This window comes from Xenopus tropicalis, chromosome 6 (genome assembly GCF_000004195.4).
Source record: "Xenopus tropicalis strain Nigerian chromosome 6, UCB_Xtro_10.0, whole genome shotgun sequence".
NCBI lineage: Eukaryota > Metazoa > Chordata > Amphibia > Anura > Pipidae > Xenopus > Xenopus tropicalis.
The window spans coordinates 26,540,720-26,559,948 of NC_030682.2; the positions used below are offsets into that span (position 1 = coordinate 26,540,720).

General features: G+C 37.3%; 1 protein-coding gene across 1 annotated transcript in view; it reads right to left on the minus strand.

The window, feature by feature from the left end:
* Nucleotides 1-18,658, minus strand: part of armc3 (armadillo repeat containing 3) — a 34,079-nt gene extending 15,421 nt beyond the window's left edge. The window contains exons 1-10 of the mRNA NM_001001246.1: nucleotides 18,646-18,658; nucleotides 13,754-13,802; nucleotides 12,488-12,605; nucleotides 11,772-11,897; nucleotides 11,203-11,271; nucleotides 10,594-10,769; nucleotides 9,028-9,222; nucleotides 8,531-8,714; nucleotides 5,644-5,796; nucleotides 5,453-5,558 (exon numbers count right to left, since the gene is read on the minus strand). Of these exons, the coding sequence (NP_001001246.1) occupies nucleotides 5,453-5,558; nucleotides 5,644-5,796; nucleotides 8,531-8,714; nucleotides 9,028-9,222; nucleotides 10,594-10,769; nucleotides 11,203-11,271; nucleotides 11,772-11,897; nucleotides 12,488-12,605; nucleotides 13,754-13,801 (1,175 nt within the window). The 5' untranslated portion in view covers nucleotide 13,802; nucleotides 18,646-18,658. The remainder of the gene's footprint in view (nucleotides 1-5,452; nucleotides 5,559-5,643; nucleotides 5,797-8,530; nucleotides 8,715-9,027; nucleotides 9,223-10,593; nucleotides 10,770-11,202; nucleotides 11,272-11,771; nucleotides 11,898-12,487; nucleotides 12,606-13,753; nucleotides 13,803-18,645) is intronic.
* Between the last annotated feature and the right edge of the window lie 571 nt (nucleotides 18,659-19,229).

Genomic DNA, 19,229 nt, shown 5'->3' on the forward strand with positions numbered 1-19,229 from the left:
AAATAGCTAAAGGAACTCACAACTTGAACACATTAGAGGGATTAATGGAGATGATGACTTATGTCCTCATCATTTAGAAAAAATAGGGAGTCTGACCACAGAAATTGGTAAAAGGCCCCAAGCTGTCCACCTGAAGTTCAGTTAATGGTACAGTTATGGTATCTTTTATCCAGAATGCTTGAGACCTGGGGTTTTTGGATAAGGGGTTATACCATAATTTGGATCTCTATACCTTAAGTCCTACGTTAAAATCTTTTAACCATTAATTAAACCCAACAGGATTATTTTGCCTCCAATAAGGATTAATTATACAAGGTATAAGTACAAGGTACTGTTTTATTATTACAGAGGTGAAGGAAATTATAATTTTTGGCTTAAAATAGATTCTGTGGGAAATGGTCTAGCCATAAGTGATGTAATGGGTTTTATATGTTACAAAGCGGTTCAGCTATACTTACTATTTAGCCTGTTCTGCATTATAACATGCAGTCAATATAAACTCAAGGGAATATTTAACTAGCATGTTAGATTAAATAAATGAGAAATGTATAATCCATACACAAAAATAATAGCGTTTCAGTGGTTTGATTACATGCATGCTAATATTTAATGAAGCCTAAATGTACAAATCTTTCATCCTATGTACAAATTAATATTACTGTTTTGTTTAATTGATGTATTCATTTTCTATATTTCTTTTCAATACTCTGCTGCATATGTAGAGGTTTGACAGCTAAATCTTGGGCAGAAAATGACATGATATATTTATTTATGCATTAAGTCTGCAACTTTTTACTGCTATCAACATTTATTATAAAGTTATTATATATTGTAAAATTGCCAACAAAATAAAAGGGGTAAAGGTGGATTACCCTAGCTATATTTTTTTTTCATACTCCATAACTGTAAATAACTTTCGTATGATTTTGTACAGCTGAACAGATAACTGGAAGTGCTTTGTGTAGATGCCATTGTTTGTCCACTTACAGTTTATACTTTATAGAATTATTTGATTTATGAATAAAGTGCAGGTATTGGATCCAATATGCGGAAACCTACAATCCAGAAAGTTCTGAAATATTGGAAGGCCAACTCCCTTACACTCCATTATAATCAAATAATTCAAATTGTTAAAAATGATTTCCTTTCCTCTGTAATAATAAAACAGTAGCTTGTACCTGATGGTAACTAAGCTGCATGAATCCATGTTGGTGGCAAAACAATCCTATTAGGTTTATTTTATGTTTAAATGATTTTTTAGTAGACTAAAAATATAGTGATTCAAATTACAGAAAGGCTTATATGGAAAACCTCAGGTCCCGACTTTCTGGATAACAGGTTCCATAGTTGTAATTAGTTGCTAGGAATGTTCCATAAAATTTATCTCATGATAAAGGGGAGGCTGATTTTTAATATTCTAATAAAATATTTTTGGGGTTTTTATCCTTTTTATTGAAGTTTTTTTTTTTTTATTTCTTGAGAATATTTATAGCAAAACTCATAATTAAAATCATGCAGAAAACATGTAGAGTAAATTACAGTACAGGTGCAAACACAAGAATAATCATACAGTCTAATTGCATTTATGAGGTTGTTTAAGAAACAGAGGATCGGTTTATTAGCAGTGTATGGAATCACTAATCAGTGAGTGAGGGCGTGGGAATTATTTGGAAGTTGGATAGCAACAGTTTTAATAATGATTTGAGAGTGTTTAGACATTGTGCTTGACTTATACTTAGAGAAGAAGACAAATAAAGTGCAGTATGGGAGAAGAGAAGCAGATGTGTTTGAGAAACCTGACAAGGCAAAGACTAGTGAGGCTATAGGGAGAGATCGGCTCTATGGCGCACATTATTGAAAGGGAGTGAGTAGCACTGAAGGACAAGAGAGGAACTCTCTATTGTGCCTTAGATATAATAGGAAGAAATGCTATAAATACAGAAACAGATGTCAGCCACAAGTATATATTCTCACACAAGCATGTCATACAGATTGAATGGTGGAGTCCAGCATAAAGTAGAATAAATCAGTCATATTCCTGTAAAACTTAAAACACCTCCATCACCATGCTGTCTAATTATCACAGTCAAATTAATATATGCCTCCATGACTAATTATAATTTGTTAATTATTGTAAACCTTTGATTATTCATTCATTTACACCTCCACCAGCACGACGGCAAATTGTGATTTTTTTTTATCACATCTGAATCTGTGTAATCTGTATTGATCATTACCTTTGGCTGGAAACAGCAAGACTTTACAAGCTGCAAAGAGCATCAATACAATATTCACTCATAAGAGCCCTTCTATGCCTGTCAGCTTTATAAAAAAGATAGCAGGTATATGCATAAATCCATTGTAATATTTGGGTGAATCTCTAAAAAGTGAAAGGGTTTTTTTCTACAACAGGTGCAGATTAATACATTTTCCAATCAGGAAACCTAAGGGAGGAGATTACCCTACAGTATATAAATTACTAATAACCAACAAATGAACCTTTGGACTCCTTCTATGAAGAGGGGTGAGGACCTATCTCAGTTACCATTATTAGAGGAGAACCAAAATTCCACCCCCATGGAAAGTTATTTAAATGCCAACTGAGAGCCTGTCAATTAAAATCTGGATCAAATAAGCACTCACTGTGCCAGCAATTCCAACATTTACACCCCTGTATCTGAAGCAGTATTGGCTGGGCCCTGCCACCTTGGGCAGCAGAATTTCCCAAAAACCACCCCGAAATTACACAATCCAAGCAATTTGCTAATTTATGGATTATGTTTTTATATATTTACCTGTTTTTTTATTGCTTTCTCTATTATGATATTAGAAATCACATATAATTGCAAGGTATAGAAAACAGATGAATTAGGACACTAGATTTGTATTACTATTACATTTTTAACTATAATATTTATGCTTCTTTGCAAACGCTCTCCTATCCATCTATCACTCTGTCATTTAGACCTCTGCAAGGTTGTTAGTGTATGTGGGTCCATTTACATAGACAAAAGATTGAACTTGTTGATCTACAATATGTGAAATGCTCTTTCACGAGAAATGCAGTTAGGAAAAACAGTTTCAGTCTTGAATTGATAAAGGCACTTTTGTAAATGCATTGCAAATGATTTTAGGTGAAAAATAGCATTAAGATATCCCAGATAGGGAAAGTCATTTTGACAAATCGACTCTTCTGTTAATTAATTTGCAGCCCTGTCCTTATTAATCAAAATATCCATTACTGTTCAGTAGTCAACAGTATCTACATAATTATCTTCTGTGTCTGGAATACACAGAAAGGATAGCAAGCTTGTCCAGCCTTGGAGACATTAAACTGATGATGGACCAAAAGTCTAAATGCCTTTGGCGGGAGCCATAGTTCAGCAATAGCAAAAGCTCAGGGTTATAAAGACCAATGACTAAAAGTCATTTATATGCGGTGCCTTTACATTATTTTTTGCCTTTAATGTTTTACTTAAAAGGGGTCTTTAGTCTTATAGACAATGTACAGATTCTGTTACTATACCTTAAAATAATACATATAGTTTGTAATACAGATTGATTATTTTTCCATTACCTTTTTGATATTAAAAGTATTCTGGTCAGTAAACAGTAAATGTGATTTGTTTTTTTTATGATTTATCTATCGCTTAGGCACCCCCCAGTCAATGTAATTGCTTACCTTATACCCGGGACTGGTGCTCCTGTTCTGTCTTCACGCCGCTTGTAGAGTGAAAAGCTGAACATTAACCAAAAAACCGGCCTGGCACACTTTTTCCTAACGGGAGCACCAACTCAGGGTATAAGGTAAGTGATTACAATCACTGTGGTGTGCCTAATATTTGAGAACTCCCCCAGTGATTTTACTTTTCCTTCTCCTTTAAGTTATTAAGATGCAACAAAATAAATAACCAGTCTGTATTACAAAGTGTTTTGTTTTAAGGTATACTGACAGAATCTGCACACTTTTAGTTACCCTTTAAAAGCATATGAAAGAAATTTCAAATGAGTGACCACAGTAGGTGGCTTTTGGCAGCTAAATGCAGCAATCAGACAGGGGGATATGGAGCAATCACAGCAGCGGAAGCTATGATAGATTTGTCAGAAAAATATCTTGTTGGAAAATGGTTACAGTGCAAAGACCGCAGAAAAGCCTCAAGTATGTAATCCAGGGGTCTCAAACTCGCGGCCCACGGGCCATTTGCGGCCCTCGGTACTGTATTTTGTGGCCCGCACCAACGCCTTCTCAAAAGCAATGAATGGATCGCGATTTTTATTGCGATTCAAGGGATAATGCAAGGCACGGTGGGCGGGAGCTGCTGATTGCGGAAATGACGTTATGCCATCATAACAGTTATTATGGGAAGACGTTCTGTGTGCACAATTAGCTGCTAAGGAGCTAATTGTGCACACAGAACGTCTTCCCATAATAACTGTTATGATGGCATAACGTCATTTCCGCAATCAGCAGCTCCCGCCCGCCGTGCCTTGCATTATCCCTTGAAAGCCAGTTTTTTGTGAAATCCCTTATGCGGCCCAGCCTCATCCTGACTTTGCCTCTTGCGGCCCCCAGGTAAATTGAGTTTGAGCCCCCTGATGTAATCTATGTATGTAATACGCGTGTAAGATTACATTTTCTTCGCTGTATCCAATAGATGGCAGTAGTGTACTAACATAGCTGAATTTGAAAAGCTTTTTTTTTTCTTTGGAAGAAAACAATAAAATGTATTTCAATAATAAAATGTTTTAGTGAAGGGTGCAATTAATTCATTAGGGTATTTCCATGCTTATCTTTCTTTCTGCATAATACTCTGCAGATGTATGTTTAAATATATATATATCGCTAGACATAAATAAAAACAGATAGTAACCTGCAGCAACCAATCAGCATATACTAGTATACATATACCTTTTACCCATTAGAGCTATTTGAGTTCTTTTTCTTCATTCAGTTTCATAGTGTAAAAAAGTGCATGTAACAGGTGCTGCTCCCCAGTTAAACTCACTTACAAGTAGGGTTGTCATCTTTCAGGCTTTTTCTTACCAGCCAGGGCAGGGGGCCCATCAACAGGGGTGGGTGCATGATGTCAGGGGTGGGGCATGAAGTCAGTGGGCCACATTCAAGGGCAAATAGTTTGAGGGAGGCTAGAAAAGGAGCAGGGATAGAAGGCAGCTGGGGGTGGATTGGAGGCGGGCCAGGGACGGAAGAGAATGTATTACAAATTTATTGGTAACCCTACTTACAAGACAAGTGAAAATGAAGATATGGCTGACTTAAATAAGCAATAAGTAAACAATAAATATTAATTAATAAGTAAACAATAAATATTAATAAGCAGTTAGTTTTTGTCTGCAGGAAACTTAATTTCTGTCTGTGCTCTTATGCCCTTGGATACAATACTATAAATTTGATGATCCTGTGCCAAGCAGTTACCAGTAAAACTGCACTCACCTCGCATTGGCAGGGCAATTGGTAGTTAGATTCGCCAGCACAAACGCTGCAGATTCTCTCACTTCAGCACTTTCTCTAGTTAATAATGTGATAATCTGAGGAATTCCTGCAGTAGGCATAAGCACAAGTACAGTTAGAAAAGCAAGAACTGTGCTGGTACCTACTACTCCAAGTAATGCCTAAATACATGCCTTGTTTGTTGAAGACATTCTTGCTTTCCAAGTTTTCGCCCATGGCCGCAATAGCGAGGCAGGCCGCAGCCTTGACTTCATCATTGTCAGTATCCAGCATACTGACCAGAATTCTCTCCACTTCTTGTTCATGGAAGAATTTCCGGTTTTCATCTACACAAACGCGAAGAAAAGACAAATCTTAACGTGAATTGACAGCTACAAACAGTCAGAAGTCATTCTCCTCTTACCAAGGTTTAATGAATAAGAAGTAGCTAAGGTAAGACACTATTCACACTATATGAGTAGTAGATTGCCTCAATATAAATTTAACGGATGAGTCACAACAAAAATAAAACAGTTAATTAAATCAGACATGTCATTTAATCTATGTCTTACATGTAAAAATCCAATATTGGGCTAAAGTACTTTGGGCCCCAACTTCTAAGGCCTGACTGCAACCACCATAGAGCCCCCTCACCACCACCAAAATTTTGTGGGCATGACTTATGTGACATCGTCAGGCATACGCACAGTGCGCGGGATCTACTTATCAAACACCGGGAGACTAAGGCTTGAACAAATTTTTAAAAAATTTGAAAAGCTTGAATTGACTAGTTAACATTTTTCCTAGGACAGCTATCACTGACTTATACATGATTTTGCAAGCTTTTAGATGCCATTTGCCTTTTGTTTGCTTAATAAATATCCAAAAATTTGCATTTTTAATCATTATTCAATTTAACATTTTTTTTAATGCAAAAAAAAAACCTCAAATCGCAGTAAAACAAATATACAAACACTGATAAATCTGCCCCATTGTATTATGCAACTTCACTGCACTGGCTCAAGGACAGGTGTTTACTCAGTGTTTGAATTGCAGTATAAAAAGGGATGTTACTGTATGTGCGCTACGCTTATCTCCACATGCCAATATAAGCCCCTCCCACAACTATACTATTATAACAAGCCTCACCCACCAACACTCCCTGGTTTTACTTTAAAGCAGGGAGGACTCAGCAGGGAGCAGGGGAGCATGGAGCTGTGGGACTCAGCGTGGAGCATGGAGCCCTCAGATGAGCCTGCCTGACTGATATGTGGCCAAAAATTTGCTAGATGTTGCACTGATCACTTCTTATGCCTCCTTAGTGCTGTCCTAGTGTGTACCAAAATATTTACAGCACATTTCTAAGCAAAAGGAAGCCTTTACATTGCACAAATTTAGGCAAACCTTCACTGTCAAGAAAACATTAAGTATCGCAGGCAGAAACCATTAGAGCACCACTAACTGCTTTTATAAATAATCATTATAAATAGTCTTATTCTATCATTTTTTTCAAAAATACTTACAGTCTTATTTAATTATCTGGCATTGTTTGTTCTGGCTCATACATACAGTATATATATGAATATATATATACAGTATATATATATATATATATATATATATATATATTTATTTATATTAACAGCAAACCTAGCACATGGAAATTAAGTATTTCTAAGGTAACGCAAAAAACTTTGTGGCATTAGGATAAATACACACTGATGAATGCGCAGAAAGGAAAATGGATAAATGTCATGTGGCTTATAGAAAAACTAGCTTGGCAGTGGTAAATATGAAGGGAAACTGTAGGCTTGAATAGCAGTAGAACTAGAGTTAAAGATAAGTCTTGAAGCCTTGGGATCAAATGTACTGTTTCTGCTTAGGCTGATGTTAGATCTCTTCCATGCAGTTAACAGGAACATTTATATTGATTTCTAAAGTGGAGTTCATTTGACATCATGCTCTTCATTGGAATTTTATTTTTTTAAGAGTGGTTCAGCCAATGAATGAGGGCCCAGCTGTCTTAGTAGTATTGGCCCCAGCAGTTTCATTTAAAAAGTGATTATTAAAAATAAGGGAAAAATTCCAAATTAAAGAGATACTATCATTATTTTTATGGAATACTTTTTATTTCTAAATTACATAGCAAATAATTCACTCTACCATTTAAAATGTTATTCTTGAACCAACAAATGTATTTTTAGCTGCAATATTGGTGTGTAGGTGCCATCTCAGTGCATTGTGCCTGAGTCTGAGCTTTCAGAAGGAGCCAGCGCTACACATTAGAACACCTACTCCCATGTAACTGGAGGAGTCCCAAGCCAGACTTGGATTTCTTACTATTGAGTGCTAGTCTGATACCTACTGGGAGATGCTATCTTGCCTTCCCATTGTTCCCATTTGCTCAATACCAGGGTCAGATTGGGGTGGCACTCGGGGGGGTGGGGAGTAGGGGGCACCTGGGGCTGCAGCCGTGGTGAGACCTGCATACCCCAGCCCGACACTGCTCAATATACACAAACAGGTTATCATACAAAACCTTGTATCTGCATGTGTATATACATATTGGGTGTATATACTGTATATATATAAGAACAAACAGCAGCACACCATCCAAAAGATCAAAAGCCCTGGGTGCTGGCAAAAACAATAATATATACATACATATATACATACGTAAAAACATATATACACAAACACCACTGTAGGAATCCACACTCATAAAACTTATCATTTCAAAAAATTATTTATTTGAGAACATTATTATATAATTTCCCAAATATTTTGATCTGCGTTCTGCTATTTCTATGCACTTGTGATCTGCTGGAAAAATTGGTGAAACAGAGAAAATCTGGGAAACGCATGTGGCAAGTTTTTCAAGGCAAAAATACATAGGAGTCTATGGGCGTTTTTTCGCTGCAAGCTTTCCTGTGAAGAACCATTGGAGTGTATGCGCGTTTTTCCAGTGACTAGCTTCTAGGCACCCTTTTCATAATCATGTCCTTTAAAGCCACAGACACCATCCACCTTACAAAAACAAATGATCATGAGGAATATGAATATTAGCTGGCTGGTACTTACCATTCTGAGCTGCTTTGCTAATAGCTTTTGCTGCATTCATTTGTGCCTCAGGCAGAGGAGTTGTTTCAGCAAATTCCAGTATTCTTTTAAGACCCCCCGACTGCTGCAGAATATGTAATGCCTCAACATCCTCCAGGCAGTTTGCAATAACCAAAAGTGTGTCAACGTGCAAGTCATGAAACTCCTAATAACACATGATAGAAATCTATGCAGTCAGATACATTGTATAAGTAGGTGTGTTTTATCCTATTTCTAAATCTAGGTAAGCAGAACCAGCACAATGCTACATCTTTATTTATTAATGAATAGCTTGGATATCACACAAGGTAAAAGAAGCAAAGTCAAACTTTATGTACTACTGACAAAATGATATCATTCTTTTATGGCACCCTGCCTCTCCATCAGCCCAGTAGATTGCCAGCTCTTAAAACAAAGCCCTTCCTCATATCCTGTAATTTTTTTCTATGAACTGGTAATTTTTTCTAAATATGCCTTACCTTTGTTTCCAAGACTTTTAGAAGCTGCTCCAACACTTGATTTTCTATAAAGATATGCCTGGCTTCCACTTCAGAGCTCAAGCAGCCAAGTGTTCTGAGAGTCAGTTGTTGAATAACTGGATATTCAGATTTTAGCAGTTCCAACAATGGGGGAATAGCATTCAGCTCCCAAACGGCAGATCGACTCTGGAATTCCTACAAGAGAAACATCACCATTGCAGTAATGAAACGTTCAATAGACACAGATGCTCACAGGCCATGTAACAGGAGTAGAAAAAGTGTAATGCATCAGATGCAGCGGAACTATCACTCCTACAGATATGTATAAATCTTTGTATTTAGGGTATGCAGTACATCTATGCAATATGCACAAGGGGTATATTGTTAATAACAATGCAAGTGGAAAAAATAAATACATCTCGTTAAGCTAAACAAACACAATTAAGTGGGTGATACGTGCATAGTCTTACAGTGCAGTGAGTATTAGCCATTACCAAAAATGGCAGTGCTTTTTTTAAGTTACTGGTTCTTTGAATAAAAGGTAACATTTGCACTAATTACACACAATTGTAATAATCATGTAATGGATTTTTGGTGTTTAACTAACATTCTCCATACACAGCCCATATAAAAGCTTATTAGCCTATGTAGGATGACTTTCTTGGGCGGGTCTCTGACCAGTAGCTGTAATCCAGATATTTAATGAGCAGGTTAGAAAGTCTCTATTATTATTAAATAATCATATTATTATTAAATAAATCAGTGAAACGCCGAAAATGTCACACGTCAAAAAAATTGGTCGCTTTTTTTTTATGTACGCATTTTTTTAACACACGCAACTTTTTTTTTTTTTGGAGTGGGCGACAATTTTTTGACACATGGCAAATTTTTCTGTGCCGGCACAAAGTAGAATGTAGGTTTTTCCAGTAACCAAAACAATTTTCCTTTATTGGCCCCCTATCAAAACCACCTACAAATGCTAGCACCAGTATCTGAATAATGATTCTTGACCAGAGCATAGCAGTGCACAGAGAATTATTTTTGTCCCCACAGGTCTTGGTGGCATTGGTTTTCTCTGGGAACTGCAGTTTCCTCACACACTCCAAAAACATACAGACAGGTTACTTGGATCCTGATACAATCGACCATAGTGTGAATATGATAAGGATCTTAGATTTAGGGGCATTTCAGACCCTGGTGTCGCCCTGAGGCAGTCACAGTGATGTCACCCCCACCCAACCCTCTGTGCTTAACTTTCTGCACTAGAAGAGACAAAATTCTGATTTAAAAATCTGAATTTCAGCTTTTAAAGTTACGAGGAGTGGACATTTTTTTGGCTTTTTTTCAACTTGCCTCATGACTGGAGCTCCCCTGCTTAGATTGTAAGCTCCACTGGGTCAGAGAAGCGAATGATGTATTATCTCTGTAAAGTGATATATGTCAGCACTATAAAAATAAGGAATAATAATAGCAGTTCCGGCACTTGATATGGACATAATAGATGAATATGCACACAGCAGAGAGAGGCAAGCATGAAAATACACTACTTAGTTCAGGAAAAAGTACCTGTGCCAGGAGATAAATGCACTCAGCACAATTCTTCTTGACATCAGGATCAGGGCTGCTTAGCAGTTTAATAAGAGGCTCCAGTCCATTCAATTCATGTATCTGTGTCTTACTGGTATATTCAGCAGCCATATATGCCAGGCAGAGAGTTGCAAATTCATGTATCACTACTTCTTCTGCAGGGGGCAAGAGAAATATTGTTTTGGCTTACTTCCTGCAATCAAACCTACAGTACAAGGACAATGAGCATGTCTTTAAACATTTTTTTTTCTTTATTTCCATAATCTCTCTCTATCTCTTAGATAGATATCTAGCTAGAAAGATAAATAGATGCATACAGAGGGTAGATAATTTGCCAGACAAACAGTGGGTGTTTCGATATTTTCCCAGACACACAGTTAGCCACGTGATTATTGTAACTGGCTATAAATAGTGTGCCTTCGGAGAAACTGAGAAGTTACAGCTGTTTCAGGAGAACTAGAATGTAGTACTAGTGTAGATACTGCAAAATCAGTTTATGAAATCCCCATATGCAGATATTAGATTGTCTAAAACACGGCGAACAGATGGTTGGGTTTGTCAACAAAATATTTTGCAGATTAAAGCTACCTTCTGGTGTGAGTCGAGCAATTAGCGAGGGGATGATGTCCAACTTCCGCAACAGTTTCCTAACATCATCTAGGGAAAATAGTAGGGAAAGTTAGAGATGGAAGAACGGTATTAGTGTTTGTATCTTAAAGGGGTTATCTACCAAAGTTGCTTAAGAGTGGCCATTCTATATGTAGAATATATATATAACATACTAAAATTTAACTTAAAGGTGAACAATCCCTTTAAACCTCCATTTGTTAACAAATCACATTATTTCAGCTTCCACTAGATGGTGGTAACAATGCAGGGGGCAATCATGCTAGTTTGGGATAGCTGAAAGAACTTCAAACAAAATATTGTGAGTATATACGTACAGTATAACAGTATAAATAACGTCATCTTTTCTGCCATAAACAATTCTGGATCTTCACCTTATAATTATTTTATCTACTATAACAATAAAATCTAATTTACAAATATTCAATTTAATATATCTTTTTAGAGTGTTTCAGAATATACGGAGATCACTAGCAACACAAATTCATATACAAAGGAAGGTAACATTTAACAAAGGACATTGTACTTACAATGAGAGGCCATAATTCCACACACCATAGTGGCATTTCTCCGTACTATTTTATCTTCATGTGAAATGAGTTTAGATAAAGGATCAACAGCTCCAAGTTCAAGCAGAGCTAACTTGTTTTCTTCTCCTAGAAAGGATAAGTACATCAGTGAACCACAACCAACACAAATAGGTATACACAGGTGCAGGTAATGTTTAGGACCTTACACAATATACAATAGATAAAGGGGCCCTAGAGGAGTGAGCCTGATGGAAACTGGAATGACAGGGGCCATCACTGGGGCGGGGATTAGGCCCCTTTTAGAGGTTAACAGGTTTTGGTTAGTTTTCTTATTACTGTTGTATGTCTGTTAATAAATCAAGCTGTGTCCTTTCCACCCAAAATCAGATCTGAGTGTGAGTAACTGGGGGCGTTATGGTACGTGGGCTAAGAATTGGGTCTTCCCATTTACTGGCAGTGTCAGTCAAAACTAGAAAACGTTCTGGAGTAGCTCCTGGCTGCTAGACAGATCTTGTGCTTGTTTCTTGAAAGCCCTTTGCTTCATTACTAGTGCTTTGTACATAGCCTACTGGGTATTCATGGATTCTGCATGGGGATTCTGTGTTTAAAATATACACACAGCAGCACCCTCCACTTGTTTTGAACAGTGTACACGCCAGTTTTATTGAGTCTTGGGTTTTGGTAAATTGTTGAAGAACACAATAAATCACACAAACCTTTTTTTGCAAATTTGTATAAAGCATCACAGGATTTAGCTAAAATTTCTTCCTCTGGAGACTGAAGCATCAGCACAGCAGTCGCTGCCTTTTTACTCTCAATTGGGAGCGGATCAAACTGAAGCAAAGCATAATACAGAGACTGGTGTGATTTCTAAACTGGCATTACTGGGAAAAGCACTGCATCAAGGGGAAATTAGTAGGGAGAGTGCCATGTATTCATGTAATTCCAGGTAGAAATAAAACAATTTTATACAATTAAATATATTATCATACTTTATTATGAGACTATGGTATAATTAAGGCATAGTTTCCAATTGAACTAGGGTGCACTGAATCAATAATTTTTAGATATGGTCAGGTCTGGAATTTCAAGTACACAGAGCCCCAAACAGCCCCCACCAACCCAATAAATAGTGACTGTCTGTGGCATCTTACAGCAGCCCCTCTGGCATTTGCCTGAACCGACAGGTTGCCAGTCTGGGCCTGGATTTGGTAACAAATCACACCCGAATGCTAATCTGTTAATGAAAAATTGTTGCTTTGAGTTGCCCATTATACTATGAACTATACTGTCTATAACAATAACAGGAAACACTTAGGGCCAGATTTATCAATATTTTGATTATAGTGGTTTTGAAACCATAAAAAAACTCATCATTACTTGAAACACAATATAAAAAGCACAAACTAAAAAAATGCGGAAGAAAAACAATAAAATTCAGAAAACCTTGAAATCCTAATTTTTGTAAGAATTTTGTGCACATTTTAAAGAAAAATTGAAAACCTCTAAAACCACAAATTAAATAAAGATTGTTACAAATTGCCTAGGACAGCTCCCATGACTTCTACCTACTTCTACCTACCTACTACTTCTATTGGTGTTTTTCGTGGTTTTTCCACCTAATAAATTACTAAATTTCAGTGTTTTCAAGTGACTAATGTAATTCATGATTTTTATTGCTAAAAAAATATGATTCATGAAAAGGAACAAAATACGAATGTTAGTAAATGGGCCCCTTAGATATCTCCAGTCTGCCTGCTGGGTTCTGCCTACACGTTATTTCACATCTGTCTGCCTTTGAATATAGTACTGTATGTCCTATATGTTATATTCCATATATATTACATGCTCCCTATTGATCACAATGGGAGGCAAAGAGCCCCATGCCAGAGATTACTACTTAAACAATAGCACTGCACATAGCTGCTACTGATTCCATTAAATGGGACCTGGCTAAGGCTTGAAGTACCCAATAAACTTACCACATCTTTGGGAGGAGGTTCAACTTCTTTTTTAATTTTCTTTCCCATTCTGCAAAAAAGGTGTAAATATTGAGTTAAGAGAAATATTGCAAATTCTTCAAAGATAACCAGTCAGAAGCAATTAAATAAGAAGTCTTGATATGTATTGCAGTCACTTAGCGGATTGATTTTTAATACAGAAGAAGACTAGTGAATGCTACCTAATATTCCATTTTAGTGCTTTTCAGTTTGACTGCCTCATAAAAATTATAATTACATGTCTTGTCTTTATAAAAATACAAAAAAAAACCCTCAAAGTTGTAGTGGACCTTTAACTCTAAAGCAAGCTGCTTACTATAATTAGTCATTTTGACATTAGTTATCTTACCCATAAGTCTCATTTGCCTTCATACTGGTGTTTATTCATATTTATGGAAATATAATACTAGTTATCCACCTATTAAATTTCAGCCAGAATCTAATTTGAAAGAGTGCCATCTAGTGGACAGTCATGAACATAGCAAAATGAACCAAAATGAATTTTGAGCTTAGGCTCAGGGGTGCAAGTTAAATTTTAAGAATTTTTGCAGAAAATAAAAATTTGCCATAAGATCAGCAATTTACTACTAGACAAGTATAATACATATGAAACACATTGGCACATATTAGCAAAGCTTGTGTTTTTTTGCCAAGGTAGTTTTGCTGGTGAGCTATCATTATAAAGATACAGCAGCTACTTTAGTATCTCATTATCTATGTTATATCCTCCATGCTAATATCCCATACAGATTATCGCTTTATGAAATTAATTCCCAGGCGTATTTTTCCCCATACTATTTCATGGGGAAAATTCACTCACGTAATATGCAAAGTGATTACACCAGTAACATTTCATAATTATGATTTCAAGTGAATATGCAATGTCACCACAAAAAACACTTTTAATCTATTGATAAGAAATTTGAAGGTCATAGCCATCAGTGTACTGCCCCTTTCATATTAACTCTAGTCTGGTTTAGATCAAAAGGTTAATTTCCCATACTCCTGTAATGAATTGCTGAATTATTTATTTTTTTAAACCATTCCAGCATGGAAAATTATCCACATGGGGGATTAGTGCTAAGCGCTGCTGCTGCTGCACTACACTGGGCACTAATACACCAATGGACTGTTTAGTTCTTACAAACCTTTATTAGCTTTCAAGTTTTTTGGCTGGGAGTGTTTTTAAAACTACAAGCAGTGGAATTTCAGGGCTCGGTGCTGCCCTGAGGCAGTCAAGTTAGTGCTATCCCCCATACCCACGGTTACCACCTGTCTGTTTTTGACCCAGACAGCCCGTTTTTTTAAAGTTTTTCGGGTCAAAATTTTCTGCCGGTTTTTACCATTCTGTAAAATGGGCAGAAATCCTTCAAATTGCATCCGGTGGATACAAGAACACAGTCCCAACGTCATCATGCAGCCAGAAATGTTGTCATTTGATGATGTCACATGATGACATAATCAGTTTGTGTGATGATGTCATCAACGCACAGCACCGATGTCATCACGCACGCCTCTTTGCTGTGGGAAAGGTAGCAACCCTACCCCCCCCCCCGTACTTTGTTTTTTTCACATCAGAGTGGGTCATGCGTCAAGGCAATAGTGCTCCCTGCACTAATAGAGCCAAAATTCTGATATAAAATCAGGATTTCAAGGATTTTAAGTTACCAAGATTGGCTTTCTTCAGCCCCTGGTAACTTGCGGGGTGCTGCTCATGGTAGCAGTGCCCTTGAATACAAAAAAAGATTTAACTTTTAAGAATGCTTCTGAATTCCCCAGTGAATGAAGACTATACCCCCAATATGAATACTTAACCAACAGATAGTCTATATCATATTAAGTGGCCCATAAAAGAACCTTACCAAACTGGAATATATATATCAGTAAATATTGCCCTTTTATATCTTTTCCCTTGAGCCGCCATTTAGTGATGGGCTGTGTGCTCCCTCAGAGATCAGCTGACAGGAAATAATGCAGCTATAACTGTAACAGGAAGTAGTGTGGGAGCAAAAGACAGAACATTGTCCATTTATTAGCTGATGTATTTGTTGCCTTTGGTTTATTTGTGTGCACTGTGAATCATATGATCCCAGGGGGCGGCCCTTAGTACATACATTGGCAATTTTCTTTTAACATATAGCAAAAAGTTCTGTTTTCTTTCAATAGACACAATTTTTATTTGGGGTATATACATCTCCAAAATAATGCAGCAGATAGCATCCCACAGAGCATCCAAAAAGATACTTAATAACTATGACCAGTGTTGGACTGGGACCCCAGAGGCCCACCAGAAAAACCTTAGACCCTAGGCCGGCTTTCCAAACTATTTTTCCTCCATTCCTCACCCAACCTCTTTATTCTCCTAGTCTCTTTTATTTACATGCTAGCATCTATTCTTCCATCTCTTTATTCCCATTTAGAATTAGGGAATGACCATGAAACAAGCTAAATGGTCAGGAGCAGGAGGGCCTACTTACACCTGGGCCCACCGGGAGTTTTCCTGGTATCCTGGTGGGCCAGTCCGACACTGACAATGACCCAGGCACTGCTCGAAGAAAATGATAAGACATCTATGTGGTTCAGTGTACGGTGCATGGGTTTCTTTCTATCACCATAATAATGCTATCATTTGCTGAATATCTGTATATCATCTAAATCTGTATGCATGAAAACATCACTACCAACTAAAATATATATCCTAACGTACTAACAAACACAATGGATATGAAAGAAAATATAGCCAGGCTTACAGAACACAAGGCAAATATTTAGATAACAAACATACACAAAGAACATGTTTATTCCAACAGAGAAGTACATAGTAATGAGAACAATATGTTGTTCAAAGAGAGACAGACATCGGACATGGCTTTACAGTGTATAAACACTGGCATTTTAGCAAGTTCTTTTAGCTTTTGCAGTCACAGTTGCCCATCTGTCATAAGAATTCATGAAAGGAGTGACACAAGGGGTGCCAGTAGTCAGATTTAGAAATACAAATAATGGCAATGTGGCATGCCAGAACTGAGCCATATTCAGCAGTTGGGCCACAAATTAGTCTGGGGTGAGGGGGAAAAAAATCAAAGATTTGTACAATCTAGGGATGTTCTGTGACAGGAATTCAATCCCATCATTAGGTTAGACATGTCATTATAACTTTTTGTACCACTATTCCAAACCACAAATGTTAATGTAATCTCAGATATTTTATCTTAAAAAGGTAGTTTACCAGTAACCTTAAATTGTATTATGACAGTAACATGACAGTAACAATCTGAGACAATTTCCAATCTGTCTTCATTTTTTATTTTTTGTGGCTTTGGATTATATAGCTTTTTATTTAGAAGCTCTCCAGTTTGGAATTGCAGCAGCCATCTGGTTGCTAGGGCCCAATATAACCTACCGACCAGGCAGTGCCTTGAATAACCATAAAAAAAACAAACTACTGAGAGCTTGCTAAGAAAATGCCATTCTATAGCAAAATAAAGGTAAAAGTAAAGGTAAACCAGTCCTTTAATGGGTACATATATATATATATATATATATATATATATATATATATATATATACAGAAAAGAACAGAGCACACCCTAATAGTAGTCAAATGCCCCGGGTGCTTGCAAAAACCATGTATATAGCAAGACAATGAGCCGCACACACAGGGACTTTGTTAGAAAACTAAAATTTTTTTAATGAAAACGATCCAAGAAATCCAAGAAAAATGTTTTGTTTTCTAACCAAGTCCCTGTGTGTGCGGCTCATTGTCTTGCTATATATATATATATATATATATATATATATATATATATATATAATTTTGTGTTTGCTTAATCTAATTTATATAATTGCAGTTGTACAGGAATACAATCAATCCTGACAGCAAACATGGCCCCCATGGGCCCTTGCTGCCTGCCCATCACTACTTTTAGTAGGTGGCAAAGGTTAAGGTAGGAGTAGAGATGGGGAGTGGGAATTACTATACAGCAGGTCCCGCAGTCTGGGCCTCTCCACAGCAAAAGGGTCTGCTGTAATGTAGTGTATACAATAATAAATATAACTGAATAATATTTTTTTCAATCTAAATGATGAACTCTGTGCATGAACAGGGACAGATTTATTATTTAACAATTGTCAAGTATGGGGAAAATGATGTAAAAATTCTTTATCTTGCATTTGTTTTGTTTTGCAGAACTGTAATGTGAATTATAAAGAATAAGGCACAAGTTGGTGTAGAAAATGCCAAAAGGGGACTAATTCACACTGACTCTACTTGAAAAAAAAAGTGCAAAAGCATTTTCAAAATTCTGTCACTAGAAGGGTTGTTTACAAATGCAGTGCAGTGTGCATAGTGCAATATTTGGATCCAAATTGGTATGTTTATTCTACAATGTGGATTTTTTTCCCACAATTGCACCGTCATTGCAGCTACTAACTGACCCAGTACAAATTGGGCACAAGCTGCAGTCAGGGAAAATAGACTGCATACTTGTACTATCAAGTTCAGAGTAGTGGTAGTTTCATAATGCCCCACTGCCAGCAGAAGAGGCAGGACTGACACAATGGCACTTAGAATAACTATACGGAAGTAAAAGGAACGTGTTAGGCTGGTACCTGGTTATGTCAGGTAAGAGAGGGCATGGGAGAGGGGGGCATGCCTAGGGCTCCACCAGATTAATGTGATAGTAACCAGAGATGTGTACCCTTTGAGCTACTTCTAACAGAACCCTATGAACCCAGCAGAGGCAGCAGTATATTTAACACTATACAATACAGAAACAGAGCGAGTATAAAGAGCAGCTCTTTGCAATGCTTTGCAAGTGAAGCTGAGCATGTAATATTAAAGCAGGCATAAATAAACTCTCCTCTGTGCTTACCTGCTGCTGCTGCTTCTTGCTGCTGCTATTTTAGAGTCTTGTTGTCACCTTAGTTGCTAGGAAACATCATGAACGCGCCCAGTGAGCGAGACAAGGGCTAAGGCTACAAACAGGATGAGACTAGCCATTGCTGGGGCCTATTGTTAGCAAGCCAGGGGTGGGGGTTTGGGAAGAACGGAACAACAGAGCTTGGGCAGGGGTGAGAGGATTAGGCAGGGATGAATAGAATGTCCTTAATAAAGGCAAACACTAAGATTCTTCACTTTTAACCTGATTATGTAGCTTGTAGCCACAGGGCCGGAAGTAGTAGCACCTGCTATGATTCAGGGACCTAGAGGAAAATAGGAGAAGTGATCAGCAAGGGAAGATGTAGTAAAAACAATCCTACCCCAAAACTTACTGCTGGTATTACAGATGGCAAGCCAGTTTTATTTGCAGAGAGCTTCTGTATTCCCTGTGCAGCATGTTAGGCAGGTTGCCCTTTCCATGGACACATCAAGCAGCAATGATCTGAAGCATGCAGCTATTTCATTTATATTTACCAGCACAGTCTAGGCCAGAACTAGCAGGTAATAGTACAGGTG